The sequence below is a fragment of the Dreissena polymorpha genome, chromosome 6 (assembly GCF_020536995.1).
Source record: "Dreissena polymorpha isolate Duluth1 chromosome 6, UMN_Dpol_1.0, whole genome shotgun sequence".
Classification (NCBI taxonomy): Eukaryota; Metazoa; Mollusca; class Bivalvia; order Myida; family Dreissenidae; genus Dreissena; species Dreissena polymorpha.
The window spans coordinates 56279801-56298446 of record NC_068360.1 but is presented as its reverse complement, the minus strand read 5'-3'; the positions used below and the strand labels follow the sequence as shown (position 1 = coordinate 56298446).

The window sequence follows — 18646 nt, the reverse complement described above, 5'->3', positions numbered from 1 at the left end:
AAAATAATAAACAAGCGATCTATTCCTTATATAAAATTCTATTAAATATTTTTCTAACATTTATCTATTAAATTGCATAGTTTTGAGTAATAACTTTCGCAACACAACAGAGGAGAAAAGATTTTTAATTGGGTAAGAACGTGGGTTCTTTGGAAGCACTACCGATGGTTAATTCAGGTTTAAAAATATCAGGGCGTATTTTAAACACTGTAACTTATAGGCATATTTCCTAATTATCGATGACAAGTGTAACAAAAGTTTCATTTTTGATTCGAGTTCGATTGAAGAAACGATATATTTAACATGTTCTTCTTCTGTGAAAAGAGGGTTTAATGCATCTGCGTAAAGTGTCGTCCCAGATTAGCATGTGCAGTTTGCACAAGCTAATCAGGGACGACACTTTCCGCTTTTATGACATTTTTCGTTTAAATGAAGTCTCTTCTTAGCAAAATCCAATTTAGGCGGAAAGTGTCGTCCCTGATTAGCCTGTGCGGACTGCACATGCTAATCTGGGACGACATTTAACGCACATGCATTATGCCCAGTTTTCTCAGAACACGACTCAGTTTCCTTTTTTGCTACTATGCTGCATACGTAATAGAGAATAATAGGTTGGTGACGTGGATGGAGAATGGTTATCTGGCAAGTCGGAGGAAGTTCGACTCACCCGATAACTTCCTCCGACGAGCCAGATTACCATTCTCCATCCACGTCACCAACCTATTATTCTATTTATCCGGTCACATTCGTTGAAATGTTTCTAGAATATCCAGTTTTCGAGTATTTTGTGTTTAAATATTTAATATGGGAAAAAACACGCGCGAACAAAAACATTGCTCCGTCACGTCATGCAAAACGCTTAGGCTAGCTTCCATCTTGTTAACAACACAGAAATCGAGTCAATCGTTATTAATTCAATACACAAAGACGAAATTATGCTGTTAAAATAATACTTTTTAAACAAACAGTACTTTACACGTATGTTGTAATTTTTTTAATTGAAAACAAATATATTTTATAAATAGAAAATAGTACAGGCGTGAGCACGCGCGGACAGCAACTGACGGATATTCGAAGTCACGTGGTCATCTAGCCTTATATCTTTTGGGATATTAGGTTACCTGGTTATCGGGCTGATTTAAAGGCATGTGACAGGATAAATTAAGTTATGTTGCAGCCTGTGTATAATTGTCGTTATTTGTGCTACATTAACTTCTACGTCTCTCTTTCCCTTTATTTAGGTATTTCTGTCACATCGTGTCAGTGGTTCGAAAGAATTATTCGCCCACGAATCCAACAACAGCATTACAACATATTTTACAGGCCTTGTGCGTTGATACGCTCGCTCGCTCACTCAATCGCTTATTTCACCCATATCTCCGTCCCTCTATCCCTGCCTCACTCGCTCAATTACACGCATGCGCGCACTTTCTTGATGCATGTATCACCAAGTAAAGTATTATCTTTTAATATTACTATTGGAGAGGTTTATTCAATGTTTAATTGGCTCTTATATTTTACACCCACACAATTATTTGACGGAAGAATTATGAAGACAACGACTTTAATACTCTGCAAATTAAAGGGGCCTTTTCACAGATTTTGGCATGTTTTGAAGTTTGTCATTAAATGCTTTATATTGATAAAGCTCCAGTAAAACATCATGAATAAAATTTAAAAAAGAGAAAAAAGTAGCCGCAGTAGGGCTCGAACCAGTGACCCCCGGAGTCCTGAAGTAAAAACCAATTAGACCGCTCGGCAATCCTGCCAATTAAGTATGAGAGTTGTATTTTATAGTTTATATACCGGTAAGCAATCTTTGTAGTTTCACAAAATTAAACGACAACAACGAAACTCTTCAAAATTATTCAATCGTTTCGCGTTGCAACGCTTTATATATAATTTTCAGGTTTTTAAATCGTCAAAAGATGCATATAATGGCTATATTAGACCATGGTAAATGTTCAGTGTTACTGTTTCCTCGCAAATATCATAACTAAAACCAAAGACCTATAGATAACATTATCTATAGGTTTTTGCTAAAACGAAAACTTGCGAATCTAAAACATTTTTTTTAATTTTGTCAATTTACCAAAACGTGAAAAGATCCCTTTAATTGCAAACAATTGGTCAATCGTTTTTATATCGAAGTGGATATTATTTAAGCCCGCATATAGGAATGGTCGGAGTTGTGTCGTGGTGCCACGTGCTGGTTTATTAAATGATCAAAACACTCCATGCCTTCATAAAGTTTTAAGGGGTCGCTGGTAAGAATCCACGTTAGACACAATATTTCAATTTCGTGCATCGCATGTGCATAGCATAAGATCGCAATTTTGCTCGAAAGTTTTGTTTAAGTCGCCAATTCAAGAAAGGTTCAAAAGATAGCTCAATTTTCACTTGCGTGGAGAGCGTATACGACTTTAAAGCTCAGCGCAGATAAGCATTTTACAAAGCTTTATTTTGACATGAAGTCACGTGACTTAGTTTCTTATCATGGTTGGAAACCGTTTTTTCGAACGTCAATCCTTAATAGCGTTTGACAGATCTTGATGACTTTGACTAAAGATGGCGTCTGTGGTATTGCGAACGACAGGACGACTAGCTAAAAATGTTCTCTTTCGCAAGACGTTGCGGGTAAATCATCAATGATTTGATACATAAATTGTAATTTGAAGTCAATCAAAAATATTATTAATTGATTTCTTTAGAATATGTCTTTGCATTAAGTGCACTGATGCTGTGCTTGTGTTTGCATTTGAGTTTGACATCTGCAATTTAATCATAAACTTTGCAATTCAAAGAACAAATCATGAAAATGGGCTTTTGCCTAAAATATGCTAAACTCATTAAAAGTGGTGACACTTTGCCATTCTTTAAAAGATCATTCTGTACAGTATATACTAGTCCTTATAAATTGACTCCCAGAGCCTTTGATAACTTTTGCTATGACAACTATGGAAGTGGATGTGCACCACTTCATAAACACAACGGCAGTTATCCACAGCTTATCAGTTTTCATCTCTTAACTGATGTCTTTTATGACAAAAAGAGGAATGAAATGCATAAACTTCAAAAACACATACAATTTACCAGAATGGCTTCCTATTCAACCTATGCAAGTTATTCAATGCGTGCAGTTTATCGGAATAAACACCCTTCGGAAGAAACCCCCTCCCCTAAAAACGGCATAGCGGAAGAAACCCCCTTTCACATTTTGCATACGCGGAAGAAACCCCCTCGCTAGTTGTGCATAGGCAGAACAAACCCCCTTCAAGTTTTCAGACAGGCGGAATAAACCCCCTTCGTGTTTTCAGAGAGGCGGAATAAACCCCCTTCCTAGGTGTTAAGTCTTTTCCGGCAGAGGTAGTAAAATCCCGACTCTTAACGATTTCCCAATACATCCGTTTCGACCCGACTCTATTACAGCATGCTTGCTACTTTTCAAGTTTATATTCATTTCCCGATAATCCCGTTTATATATTTTTTCAAGCACTTTCTGGTAAATATTAACGATAAAAGCTCTCAATAATTTCTTTAACACAAACCTTGCCATTTTTAGCATAGGTGCAACGCACCTATGCTTAAGGTATATACTACATTTCGAAAATGCACATGATATGGTTGACCATTATGAAGCCTTACCTGATCAAAAATCAGACGAAATTTTTATTTAAAATAATATACGGTAATTCTACATTTTTTTATTTGGAAACAGTTTTCTTCCAAGAGTATTGCTGACACCGTTTTTAGTGAATTTTTCTAAGACCGTTTTATGTCAAAAAATCTTCTTATAACCTAAAACAAATTTCGTTCGTAAAACAATTCTATCTGCACTATAAATCTCAATCTCCTACGCAATGGTCTCCCTAATACTAGAAGTTACTGACCGGGCTAAGCAAGGGAAGAAACTGCTGTGAGGAGTTTCTATAAAAATCTGCATTCAGAAATCTGTATTCAGAACTAAATCTGTTGTGCACGTCTGCATCTAATGCTTACCACAATTTTTACGACAAATTCTTGACGCAGACGAATAGGGTAGCGTCTATTTTCATTTGTGAAAAGAATAGTTCGATACAGATCTGTCCGTGCTTAAATTTTGAAAGGCTTGGGTAATTATTTTTCATAAGCGTTTCAGACACTGATGTAAATGGAAAGATTATCTATTTAAATAGTCGGTAATTTTATTATTGATTTGAGAAATTCGCGGATGGCGATATCGAACTACATTATACCACGTGACGCCATTTTGTAACTGAGTAGCTGATTCACCATGATCGCAAGTGTAAAACAACAACAGAAATAAACGTCCAACCAAAAATAACATTTACATCCGGGCATTTACTTTCTCGCAAAATACCAAGCTCACTAAATACGTGTTCCTGATGTTCCGATTGTTATAGGAAGATTTGCAATATTTCCTCACTTCCTGTTTCATTATTTGTACTTAATCTTAAAATAACTTTTCTTATTGATAGCCTTTTAGTTTTTCATTCAGTCAACTGCTCCCTTAACATTTACTTAAGCAGCAACTTCCCTGTATCTTGCACCTATGCTTTTAACGCCATCGGTGCTCTCGTTTCTCTTGTATCAAATAAATTTAGGCATAAGTGACTATTTATAGACTTGATGAAATATTCCCTCCGAACATGCATCAATCCCCTGACTAGTTGTGTGCTTGTTACAACGCTCAATACACCCACGCTTTCTATGCTGCATAATTTTCGCGCCCTTTTTATTGAGAAAAAGAGTCAACACAAGATAGAATTTACACTGCAAAAATATTTCAACATTGCGGTAACATTAACATTTGGAAGTGTGTTTCGTATTAAAAACGCGTGAACACGAACTGATGAGATGCTCATGTGCATTTGTCTTGCACTCGTTTCAGTGAGATTATACCATTTTATATGCGTTAACTTGTACAAGATTGATAAAAATAACAAAAACACAAAATTAGCGCCCAGAGCCGATTATGTGCTGAGTAAAGAGGTGTACCGGCCGTATGTTCACAAGTTGTTAATGATGAGATGCTCGTGTGAATTTGTCTTGCACTCGTTTCAGTGAGATTATACCATTTTATATGCGTTAACTTGTACTAGATTGATAAAAATAACAAAAAACACAAAATTAGCGCCCAGAGCCGATAGTGACGAAGATAATTCGTACATATTTTCCTACAATAACCGAAGCATTCGTCTTAAAAAAAAATTGAATCATGCAATCATGCTTCCCGGGAACTTTCTGAAAATGAAAGTGAATTTCTGTAAACAATTACCGTGCGTTTTAATGTAACTAAATCGTCTGGAAGGGGGTTTGTTCCGCTATTGAAGGGGGTTTCTTCCGCCTATGCAAAACTAGCGAGGGGGGTTTCTTCCGCCTATGCAAAACTAGCGAGGGGGTTTCTTCCGCCTATGCAAAACTAGCGAGGGGGTTTCTTCCGCGTATGCAAACTATGAAAGGGGGTTTCTTCCGCCCTGCCGTTTTTAGCGAAGGGAGTTTCTTCCGGAGGGGGTTTCTTCCCTTCACCTGCGTGCACCCTAAAAAGCACATCGATGTTTCAACACACTATTCTTGTTGACATTTTTATTTTGAAATTTGGAACTATGCCAGTATTCAGCATCTGTTTGACATCTTTATTGACTTATGCTTCATTAAAAATCACAATGTGCAAAAGATTCGTTTTGCGATCTAACAGATTGCGACACTTTAAGTCTGCAACATTTGGACAGTTTTCCAATATGGTAGATAGAGTGTACAAAAGAATAACAAAGTAAATAAAAAGCAATTATTTCTTGCCTTAATGGTTCCGTTTGCATGAGTTTGTACTTTAGACAAGTAAACGTTGATAAGTTTTTGCAGAATCAGCGTTCCTTAGTCTTTACAGTGATGATCAAATTTTGCACCTTAGGACAATAGACTAGCAACCCCAGGTCATTTTTAAATTTTATTGCAATTATAATAAAACCACAACCATTGAAAAGGAATTAACAAGACATTTCAAGAACTTTTTACTTTTTAAAAATATCTCTATTAGAAAAAAGTTATGGAAGTTTGAAGCGTGCAATTTTATCGTAATTTTCAGAATTTGTATCCATATTTATCACAGTGTTATGTCAAGGCGACGCGGAACCATTTTCGCAAGTTTTAGCAGCAAATTGTGAACAATTTTTAGCTCATCTATTTTTTGAAAAAAAATTATGAGCTATTGTCATCACCTCGGCGTCGGCGTTGGCGTTGGCGTTGGCGTTGGCGTTGGCGTCGGCGTCCGGTTAAGTTTTGCGTTTAGGTCCACTTTTCTCAGAAAGTATCAATGCTATTGCATTCAAACTTGGTACACTTACTTACTATCATGAGGGGACTGGGCAGGCAAAGTTAGATAACTCTGGCGTGCATTTTGACAGAATTATGTGCCCTTTTTATACTTAAAAAATTGAAAATTTTGGTTAAGTTTTGCGTTTAGTTCCACTTTTCTCAGTAAGTATCAATGCTATTGCATTCAAACTTGGTACACTTACTTACTATCATGAGGGGACTGGGCAGGCAAATTTAGATAACTCTGGCATGCATTTTGACAGAATTATGTGCCCTTTTTATACTTAGAAAATTGACAATTTTGGTTAAGTTTTGTGTTTAGGTCCATTTTATTCCTTAAGCATTAAAGCTATTGCTTTCATACTTGCAACACTTACTAACTATCATAAGGGGACTGTGCAGGCAAAGTAATGTAACTCTGACTGGCATTTTGACAGAATTATGTGCCCTTTTTATACTTAGAAAATTGAAAATTTGATTAAGTTTTGTGTTTAGGTCCACTTTATTCCTACAGTATCAAAGCTATTGCTTTCATACTTGCAAGATTTATGAACTATCATAAGGGGACCGTGCAGGCAAAGTTATGTAACTCTGACTGGCATTTGAACGGAATTATGGGCCCTTTATACTTAGAAAATTGAAAATTTGGTTAAGATTTATGTTTTGGTCCACTTTACCCCTAAAGTATCATAGATATTGCTTTCATACTTGGAACACTCACAAACTATCATAAGGGTACAGTAAAAGGACAAGTTGCATAACTCTGGTTGTCATTGTTACGGAATTATGGCCCTTTTTTGACTTAGTAACTTTTAATATATGGTTAAATTTTGTGTTTCGATCCACTTTACTTCTTAAGTATCAAGGCTATTGCTTTCAAACTTCAAATACTTACATGCTATCATGAGGTTACTGTACCTGGCAACTTTAATTTTACTTTGACCTTTGAATGACCTTGACTCTCAAGGTCAAATTATTAAATTTTGCTAAAATTGCCATAACTTCTTTATTTATGATTAGATTTGATTGATACTTGATGAAACTACTCTTACCTGACATACCACAATAGACTCCACCCAAACCATCCCCCGTGCCGTCCCCTCCCCCCCTCCCCCCTCCCCCCCCTCCCCCCCCCCTATTTTTTTTTTTTTTTTTTTTTTTTTTTTTTTTTTAAGATCATCTCACAAATGACACACACACCCTCACACTATACCCCCCCCCCCCACCCCACACCCCCCCCCCCCTAATTTTTTTTTTTTTTTTTTTTTTTTTTTTTTTTTAAGATCATCTCACAAATTACCACCACACCCTCACACTATACCCCACCCCATTTTTTTTAAAATGGTTTATGTGTGAAATACCGTCCAACCATCGCAACCCCAACCCCCCCCCCCCCCCCCCCCCCACCATCGCCCCCCCCCACCCCCCCCCCCCCCACCCCCCCCCCCGGATTTTTTTTTTTTTTTTTTTTTTTTCGCTTTTTTGGAAGATAATGTAATAAATGTCCACAACCCCACACTATACACCCCTCTTCACTCCACTCCTCCCTCCTTTGTGATTGAAAATGAGAGTCCCTTCACCTTTAAAAAGAAAATAGATGAGCGGTCTGCACCCGCAAGGCGGTGCTCTTGTTTTATATGTTATCATTTTGTTAACAAACAATGAACAAATAATAAAGAAATTTATATCATTGTAAAGTTTATTTATTAAGCTTTAATTACATAGCATTTTCATTATTATTGCATGATAATTTCTTATTGAAATATTGGTTAGAAGTAAACAACCCCCCGGAAATCGATACGATATCGGTAAATTCTAGTGGGCTTATCAGGTCTTCTGTGGTTGCTAAATAGACAGCGCATTGCAACTCTCAACAAGCCTTTGGGTCATAAAAGCTGATAGTTGAATTATTGCAACTTAGTATTTACGTGGCAAGCAATCACAATTATGGCAATAAGGGTCATGAATAATCATCCAATAAGATAAATCATCGGAAGTTCTATGGTTAACTATAAGCTGCAGAATCATTCTGCTTTTTTTCAACTGCGAATCAATGACATGACTAACAACAAATGTCTGTATCTTAAACAAAACATTCTTGGTTTACACTTTTTTTGTTTTGTTCAAAAAGCGTGGGATATTGTGGTTATCTCCGCCGTCCGTCTGTCTGTCTGTCCGTCCTGGCCACTATCTCCTCCTACACTAAAAGCACTAGAACCTTGAAACTTACACACATGGTAGCTATGAGCATATGTGCGACCCTGCACTATTTGGAATTTTGATCTGACCCCTGGGTCAAAAGTTATAGCGGTTGGGGTGGGGCCGCGTCAGAAATTATCACTCATTTTTTTAGGTTATTTTACATTTACTTCTTTATTTCTACACCGATTCACTTCAAATTGATACTGGACCTCTCTTATGACAATACGATCAATCTCAACCATGCATGGCCCCATTCCCAACCCTGGGGCGCCCCGCCCACATAGGCCACACCCACCAAAAATTTCCATTTACTATAATTTTTTCATTTCTACACGGATTCACTTCAAATTGATACTGAACTTTTGTTATGACATTAGGGTCAATCTCAACTATGCATGGCCCCAATCCCAACCCTGGGGCGCCCGCCCACATAGGCCACACCCACCAAAAAATTCCATTTACTATAATTTTTTCATTTCTACACGGATTCACTTCAAATTGATACTGAACTTCTCTTATGACATAAGGGTCAATCTCAACTATGCATGGCCCCATAACCAACCCTGGGGCCCCGCCCACATAGACCACACCCACCCTAAATTGCCTTTACTATAATTTCTTCATTTCTACACCGATTCACTTCAAATTGATATTGAACTTCTCTTATGATAATACAGTCAATCTCAACTATGCATGGCCCCATTACCAACCCTGGGGCGCCCCGCCCACATAGACCACACCCACCCAAAATTGCCTTTTACTATAATTTCTTCATTTCTACACCGATTCACTTCAAATTGATACTGAACCTCTCTTATGACAATACGGTCAATCTCAACTATGCATGGCCCCATTACCAACCCTGGGGCCCCGCCCACATAGACCACACCCGCCCAAAATTGCCTTTTACTATAATTTCTTCATTTCTACACCGATTCACTTCAAATTGATACTGAACTTCTCTTATGACAATACGGTCAATCTCAACTATGCATGGCACAATTACCAACCCTGGGGCGCCCTGCCCACATATGTCACACCCACCCAAAATTGCCTTTTACTATAACTTCTTCATTTCTACACCAATTCACTTCTAATTGATGATGAACTTCTCTTATGACAATACGGTCAATCTCAGCTATGCATGGCCCCATTACCAACCCTGGGGCACACCTAGGTCAAACATTCGAAGTGGGGATAGCGTCGGCCTCTGCCGCGCCATTTCTAGTTAACTTTAAGTTGTGATTTGTTTATTTCCTCACGAGACATTCAAAAATCAATCCTGTTTGTTTTAGATTTTTGTGCTTAGATCACATTCACACTTTTAAACACAGTGTTTCAATTTGACATTATACACTTATTTCATGGATGCGCGGTGAACAGTCAAAACTGTTTCCCAAGGTATCAGGGATGACTTTGGTACTGTTCGGCCTCGGGCAACAGTACCAAATGTCAGCCCTGATACCGAGGGACAACAGTTTAGACTGTTCACCAAGCATCCATGAAATAAGTGTTTTATTACCTGATCAAATTTTCAACATAGAAATAACAGCAAACTAAATTTGTATTTACACACAACAGTAATCGATAAAATAAATAATTTTGACTGTTTAAGTGTAAAATGACGTCATTTTTTCGACGAAATGACGTCATTATTCCAGCGGGCAACAGTTCAAACTGTTGACCGGTCAACAGTTCGATATTCACCGGTAACAGTTTAAAACATTGCAAATTTCTTTTTCGACGAGAAAATAGCAAAAAATAATTAATTATCATTTATATAAGACATCAGGTAATAAAATCAGCTGACATTTTCAGGGCCCTTGCTACACTTTGAGGGATTGGGGCCAGGGTCCTTAAAGGGGGGAATTTCGTGTCGTTTTGGGCGAAAAGGGAAATTTTAGAAGATCTTTTCAGCAACTATTCAACACTTAAATTTGCTATATTTTAATGTTATTTACATAAATATACATTTAATCAAAGGTTAATAGCATGATACCAGCTGGCAACATAGGTATAAAAGTAAAAAAATTTAAAAAAAAATTGGAAAGGGGGAATTTTCAGCTTAAATAGGGGAATAAAGGATACTATTTTAAGTAGGGAATGGGGCTGAATTTCGGCCCCAAAAATGACCAAACGATGGCCGTGATGGCCCTGATGGCCCTGGCCAATCATGATGACATCTGTCCACTTCACAGTACATGTTCATTAAATATGAAGCAGTTTTACTACAGGTCTTCTTTTAGTAGAGTGTATATGCTAACTAAAAGTTACAATCAAAAGGCCAGTTAGGTTACCAATAAGGCTAACTGTTTCGTTTGTTTGAGAACCAATTTTTGTGCGCTGCAAAATTGTTATACAAAAGTAAAGAAACAGTACTCTGGATATATGCACTACAAAGTTTATGTTTTTCAATCAATATGACCACACTTACCATGACATAACGCTGTATATATCGCATTACCTGTCTGGCATGCTTTTCTAGCAGAAAATGATTTACATGAAATTCATGTTCATCATAATTAAAAAATGAAAAAGCTTAAAGTAGTTCTTTTTTGTAAGAAGAAAAGCCTATATCATTTATAAATATGCTCAATTTTATAAAAAATAGTGCAGTGTATGAAATTCGCACTAGCCCAAAGGGTTTTGGCTAGTGAAAAGCCATTCGGGCTAGTGGGAATTAAAAAATATGTATAGTCGGGCTATTAAGAAATTTTACTTTTTATATGTGTATAAAAATTTGGGCTATTACTTTAAAATCTGAATTTCGCACACGGATATTGATATTTTAAATTTAAAAATAAAGGGCTTAAATCAGTTGTTTTTAATAATTAAAGGAAAAATAATTATAGTAGTACATGAAATTATAATAATTGTACTGTTTTTATGCCCCCGGTTGGGTGGCATATAGCAGTTGAACTGTCCGTCAGTGTGTCAGTATGTCAGTATGTGTGTATGTCAGTCTGTCCGTCGGTCCGAAAACTTTAATGGCCATAACTTTTCAATATTGAAGATAGCAACTTGATATTTGGCATGCATGTGCATCTCACGGAGCTGCACATTTTGAATGGTGGAAGGTGAAGGTCATCCTTCAAGGTCAAATGTCTAATATATGGCGTCTGTCCGTCCGTCCAAAAACTTTAACATTGGCCATAACTTTTTCACTATTGAAGATAGCAACTTGATATTTGGCATGCATGTGTATCTCATGGAGCTGAACATTTTGAGTGGTGAGAGGTGAAGGTCAAGGTCATCCTTCAAGGTCAAATGTCAAATATATGGAGTCTGTCCGTCTGAAAACTTGAAAATTGGCCATAACTTTTTCACTATTGAAGATAGCAACTTGATATTTGGCATGCATGTGTATCTCATGGAGCTGAACATTTTGAGTTGTGAAAGGTGAATGTCAAGGTCATCCTTCAAGGTAAAATGTCAAATATATGGCTTCTGTCCGTCGAAAACTTTAACATTGGCCATAACTTATTTCAATATTGAAGATATCAACTTGATATTTGGCATGCATGTGTATCTCATGAAGCTGCACATTTTGAGTGGTGGAAGTTCAAGGTCAAGGTCATCCTTCTTCTTCAAAGCGGCGCAATAGGGGGCATTGTGTTTCTGACGAACACATCTCTTGATTAGACATTTTTCACACTTTCAAGAAGCTGCAAGTTTTTTTTCTGCTACTTTGATGAGTTGCTATGCAAAATATTGAGTGTTTTTTTTCACCAATTTGTGAATGGGGCAGGGTCCCTTTGAATTCTGAAAATTTGCGGCGTTTTGATTAAAATTGTAAAATACTTATTGTTGCTGTTTTGCTTAAAAATGATTCAAATTGAGCATAGAAGTGTTTCTGTATTATTATACCCTCTTTTGAAGAAAAGGGAGAATATAGTGATCGGACTGTCTATCTGTCCATCTGTCTGTCTGTCTTTCCGTCACACTTTGCGTTTAGGTTTCGAAAAATGCTCATAACTTCTATGTCCCTTGAGATATAACCTTCATATTTGGTATGCATGTGTATATGGACAAGGCATTTCCATACGCACACCAATTTTTACCCCTGTGACCTTGACCTTGAACTTAGGGTCCGCGTTTAGGTTTCGAAATTTGCGTTTAGGTTTCGAAAAATGCTCATTACTTCTATGTCCCATGAGATATAACCTTCATATTTGGTATGCATGTGTATATGGACAAAGCCTTTCCATACGGACACAATTTTTTACCCCTGTGACCTTGACCTTGAACTTAGGGTCCGCGTTTAGGTTTCAAAATCTGCGTTTAGGTTTCGAAAAATGCTCATAACTTCTATGTCCCTTGAGATATAACCTTCATATTTGGTATGCATATGTATATGGACAAGGCCTTTCCATACGCACACACATTTTTACCCCTGTGACCTTGACCTTGAACATAGGGTCCGCGTTTAGGTTTCAAAATCTGAGTTTAGGTTTCAAAAAATGCTCATAACATCTATGTCCCTTGAGATATAACCTTCATATTTGGTATGCATGTGTATATGGACAAGGCCTTTCCATACGCACACAAATTTTTACCCCTGTGACCTTGACCTTGAACTTTGGGTCCGCGTTAAGGTTTGAAATCTGCGTTTAGGTTTCTAAAAATGCTCATTACTTCTATGTCCCCTGAGTTATAACCTTCATATTTGGTATGCATGTGTATATGGACAAAGCCTTTCCATATGCAAACAAATTTTTACCCCTGTGACCTTGACCTTGAACTTAGGGTCCCCGTTTAGGTTTCGAAATCTGCGTTTAGGTTTCGAAAAAAGCACATTACTTCTATCAAGCGTTTATATGGGGCATAAGTCATCCTATGGGGCACAGCTCTTGTTATTTTACTAAGGTTGACCTGATATTGCTGGATGGGAGATGAACAAAATGTTGAAATCTTTAAAAAAAAAAAAAAAAAAATTGGAAACCTTTTTTAGGTCCCATTTGGGTTTAGGTTTTTATTTTTAGGTCCCATTTGGGAAAAATATGTACTTTTTTCCATTGGGAATGGGGCCGAATACCAGACCTGATTTTTTTACGCAGAAAAACACTGATATTAATTGGTTTATTTCAGCCCCTGTCAGCCATACCACAGAAACGAGACCTTTCAATACATGAGTACATGTCCTGGGAACTATTAAAGAATGCAGGTGTCAAAGTGCCCAAGTTCAGGGTAACAGAGAGTGTAGCTGAAGTGAGAAAATGTGCAGAAGACCTTGGTAAGTTTATTAATGTGAAAATGGTGTTAAAAAAATTGTAATTAAGTTTAGTTGATCTTGCAAGATTAAAACAAAATAGGTTATATTTTTGAAGTTGCAACACAATTTTGTAAAAATGCATAATTAAATGATACATTTAATTTTTTATAATTAAGTGAAATTATAATTTTTTAGTAATTTTAAATTTTAAGCATGTTTGTAAAGTTTAAGCTTTTAAATATAATGAGAAAGAAATCCAAAATCCGTGGCCAGTAACTTCACATTTCCAGTTTATAAATGTTTATAAAAGCCCTTGTATACATGAACGCCTAAAATAAAAATCTGTATAGGCCTTATGATAGTTGTCTTTATTTGACATTTTAGTGGGCAATGCACAGAATCCAGATGTTGTGGTTAAGGCCCAGGTGTTAGCAGGAGGTAGAGGGAAAGGTTACTTTACCAGCGGCCTTAAGGGTGGTGTGAAAATATGCTTCTCGTAAGTACTATTCATATACAGTAATTGCTCATATAGTTTTTTGACACTAGATTTTTGTTACAACCTCATTATGTTCCTGTTATCCAAGGTTTTTGAGTCTGTCCCCTTTAAATGGTTGTGAATTTAACTTTTTAAACATTTCTTAAACAATTGAAAATTTCAGACTTGCAAAAATAAATTGTTTTCAATTGTACACTTTTTTTTGAATGATTGGGGAACATAATCTATTATATCATTAATATTTAAAAATGTGTTCCTAAGGTTTGTATGACCATGCTCCAGTTATTAGATATGTTTGTGTAAATAATTGTGAAAATGCAAGCACCCCAAAAGATGTATAGTAGTGTATTTTCAATAATGCTAATTAAGGGCCCGCCCCAATTTCTTAGGTAAATCTAAACGCCCTGGGGATGGTTTTTAGTGAATTTGAATACATATGTGTCTTGTTCTGAGAAAACTGGGCTTAATTCATGTGCATAAAGTGTCGTCCCAGATTAGCCTGTGCAGTCCGCACAGGCTAATCTGAGACGACACTTTCAGCTTTAATAGTATTTTTAGTTTCAAGGAAGTCCCTCCTTACCAAAAATCAAGGTTAGGGGGAAAGTGTAGTCCCTGATTAGCAGATTGTGCAGACTGCACAGGCTAATCTGGGACGACACTTTACGCACATGAATTAAGCTCAGTTTTCTCAGAACAAGACACATATATGCCTCACTCTGTGAACAAGGGACATAATCCACATGCATAAAGTGTAATCCCAGATAAGCCTGTGCAGGGACAATACCTTTCATTGGTATATTTCTTTTTTTCATATTAAGGAAGTTTCTACTTAGAGAAAATCTTGCTTAGGCAGAAAGTGTCGTACCTGATCAGCCTGTGCGAACTGCACTAATCTGGTACGACAGTTTACACACATCTATTAACCCATTTATGCCTAGCGTCTAGAAAAAAAGCCTTGGCAAACAGCGTAGACCCAGATGAGATGCCGCATGATGCGGCTTCTCATCAGGGTATGCGCTGTTTGCTTACAGGAATTTCTGTAAGAAATATTATAAATATAGAAATAAATATGCTAGACATCCCTAATTTTGGAAATAAATGGATCCAATTAAGAAGGAAGGGAGAGTCCACTAGGCATAAATGTGTTAAGCCATTCTATGTCCAGGCCGGAGGAAGCAGAGACTGTGGCCAGTAAGATGATTGGTTCCAAGCTGATCACAAAGCAGACAGGGGAGGCAGGCAGGATCTGTAACACGGTCATGATTGTGGAGAGGCTCTACCTACGCAGGGAGTACTACTTCGCTATCGTTATGGACCGATCTTTTGCTGTACGTTGGAGTTATTTTAACATGCTATGAATCTGTGAAATGTTGGATGACTGATAGCTTGTGACAAGTATGTTTGAATAATTTATACCAAGGGTGAATCTGTGAAAACTTTGAAGTCGAATAGCTTGAAACAAATTGTTTTGGATCTTTTTTTTACAAATTTAAAGGTAATTTGTGCTCATTGTACCTTATCGTGGAAGGGAATTGTTTAGAAGAATTAAATGTAAAAATATCTATTCTTCATGGACAAGTCTTTAATTGTGCATTTCAGCAATTTTGGGTGAATCTTTGAAAACTATGACATATGAAAGCTTCTGACATTTTTTTATAGACTAATTTATGTGAAATTTATAAGTTATTTGTGCAGCTGATTGTAAGTTTTTGAAGAAGAGTATTGTTTTGAGAAGTTATCGGTCTAAAAATAGAATGAGAAGTACTAGTAATTCATCGGAGTAACCTAAATATTGATTTGGTCCGATAAGTTTAACTTTAACAACTAAGCTGTGTTGGAATTTACCCATGTAATTAACACAGCTAAACCAGTTCTGTCCAAAGTTAATCTACATCTATTGACCTTAACCACTTTGGCTGACTTAATTTGTGAATCAATTCAAAGACCTATAGATTACATTGTATTCTGTAGGTCTTTGATCAATTGTAGTAATTTTTGTTTGAGTAATTTATTACAATGCATTAATAAAATACAAGAGAAACATAGATGTTCTGCTCATGTGATACTTATACAGGGATTTACCAGTTAGCTACATGTGTAGATGCAAAATGCTGACAATCAGAGACCCTATAAAGTTGTCCAAACTTTCACATATTCAACCCACATTTTGGTTGTTTTTATGTTTAACCCAGGTGAGGAGGGTGGTCGGGTGGGCAGTTTTTAACCAGGTTTTCCGAAGGAAAAAACTGGTTATTAGATTGGCGAATGCGGGCGGGCTGGCTGGCTGGCTGGCGGGCTGGCGGGCTGGCGGGCTGGCGGAATAAGCTTGTCCGGGCCATAACTATGTCGTTCATTGTCAGATTTTAAAATCATTTGGCACATTTGTTCACCATCATTGGACGGTGTGTCGCGCGAAATAATTACGTCGATATCTCCAAGGTCAAGGTCACACTTTGAGTTCAAAGGTCAAAAATGGCCATAAATGAGCTTGTCCGAGCCATAACTATGTTGTTCATCGTCAGATTTTAAAATCATTTGGCACATTTGTTCACCATCATTGGACGGTGTGTCGCGCGAAATAATAACGTCGATATCTCCAAGGTCAAGGTCACACTTTGAGTTCAAAGGTCAAAAATGGCCATAAATGAGCTTGTCCTGGCCATAACTATGTCATTCATTGTGAGATTTTAAAATCATTTGGCACATTTGTTCACCATCATGGGACGGTGTGTCCCACGAAAGAATCACGTCAATATCTCCAATGTCAAGGTCGCCACGACTAAAAATAGATTTAAAAAAAAAAAAAAAACTTACAAAGGGGGTTAATTTTTTTTGGTCATTTTAAAAGTTCAGTTTGAGTTTTCTCCCTTTATCAGATTTTTTTTTCACAATGAACACCTGGTTTTGTGACAATTTTGTTCCTTGTTCCATATTGGTCGGGTGGGCAGTTTTTCAATATACATGTATGTTTATTGTAAAACATTATTAATATTTTTTTGTGCGTTGGTGCCTCTTGTTTAGATTACTAGTAAAAGCAATACATGAAGTTCTAATTTTTATGTCTATAAAATATGAATATTGATTATAAAAATAATTTTTTCTTAAAATATTGCTAGTCTGATGGTGTAAGTTCTTTTTTTTAGTTGTCTGTTCTGTGCGACTCAATATCTTAAATTGCCTTGTTATAATGTCATATGTTTGTCATCATTTCATAGACAGATTATGCTTACTACAAAGCTTTCATGTATGGATGGATATTGTCTTTGAACTCTATCAACACTTTGACATCACCCTTATCTGATTGTCTATTGGCTTTAGCCATGGACTTAATAACCACAAATCGAAAAAACGTCTCATCGGTTCAGTGTATAAATGCCCGGATTTAGTAGGATGTTGGCAGAAAAAAGCAGACAAAATAGATAAGATAATTAACATTTAATTTTCTAAATCTTACAATTATTAACATAGAAACTTTTTTCGTTAAAACATTATTATTGGCAAAAGCTTATAATTTTTACTATACAGAGGGGGAAATCATGTGATAGTCAAGATGGTGACGTTTATGCAGAGGCTGGTATTTTTTGCCGTTTTATACTCTTTATTACTTGTATTCATTCTTAGCTCGACTTTTCGAAGAAAAATGAGAGCTATACTACTTGCCCCGGGGTCGGCATTGGTTAATTTTTTTTATTTTTTATAAAGTCAAATAACTTAAACACTATCAAAGATAATTAACTCAAACTTAAAAAACTTCTTTATGGCAACAAGACAATTGTGTAGGTCAAGATGCATAAATCTATCAGCATTATTTTAAGAGTTATGCCCCTTTTTATACTAAAAAATTAAAAAATTTGGCTAAGTTTTGTGTTTAGGTCCACTTTATTCCTAAAGTATCAAAGCTATTGCTTTCAAACTTGCAACACTTACTAACTATCATAAGCAGACTGTGCAGGCAAAGTTATGTAACTCTGACTGGTATTTTGACATAATTATGGCCCCTTTTATACTTAGAAAATTGAAAAATTGGTTAAGTTTTGTGTTTTGGTCCCATTTACTCCTAAAGTATAATAGCTATTGCTTTCAGACTTGGAACACTCGCTATCTATCATAAGAGGACTGTATTGGACAAGTTGCATAACTCTGGTTGGCATTTTGACGGAACTATGGCCCTTTTTTGACTTAGTAACTTTGAATATTTTGTTAAATTTTGTTTTAGATGCACTTTACTTCTAAAGTATCAAGGCTATTGCTTTAAAACTTCAAATACTTTCTAACTATCATGAGGGTATTGTACCTGGCAAGTTGAATTTGACCATGACCTTTGAATGACCTTGAATCTCAAGGTCAAATAAATTAAATTTTGCTTAAATTACCATAACTTCTTTATTTTGGATCAGAGTTGATTCATACTTTGACAAAAC

The 18646-nt window shown here is 36.5% G+C and overlaps 1 protein-coding gene across 1 annotated transcript in view; it reads left to right on the top strand.

Moving 5' to 3' along the window:
* Positions 1-2473: 2473 nt before the first annotated feature.
* Positions 2474-18646, top strand: part of LOC127835325 (succinate--CoA ligase [ADP-forming] subunit beta, mitochondrial-like) — a 33870-nt gene continuing 17697 nt past the window's right edge. Inside the window, exons 1-4 of the mRNA XM_052361693.1 lie at positions 2474-2637; positions 13606-13750; positions 14114-14225; positions 15391-15553. Of these exons, the coding sequence (XP_052217653.1) occupies positions 2569-2637; positions 13606-13750; positions 14114-14225; positions 15391-15553 (489 nt within the window). The 5' untranslated portion in view covers positions 2474-2568. The remainder of the gene's footprint in view (positions 2638-13605; positions 13751-14113; positions 14226-15390; positions 15554-18646) is intronic.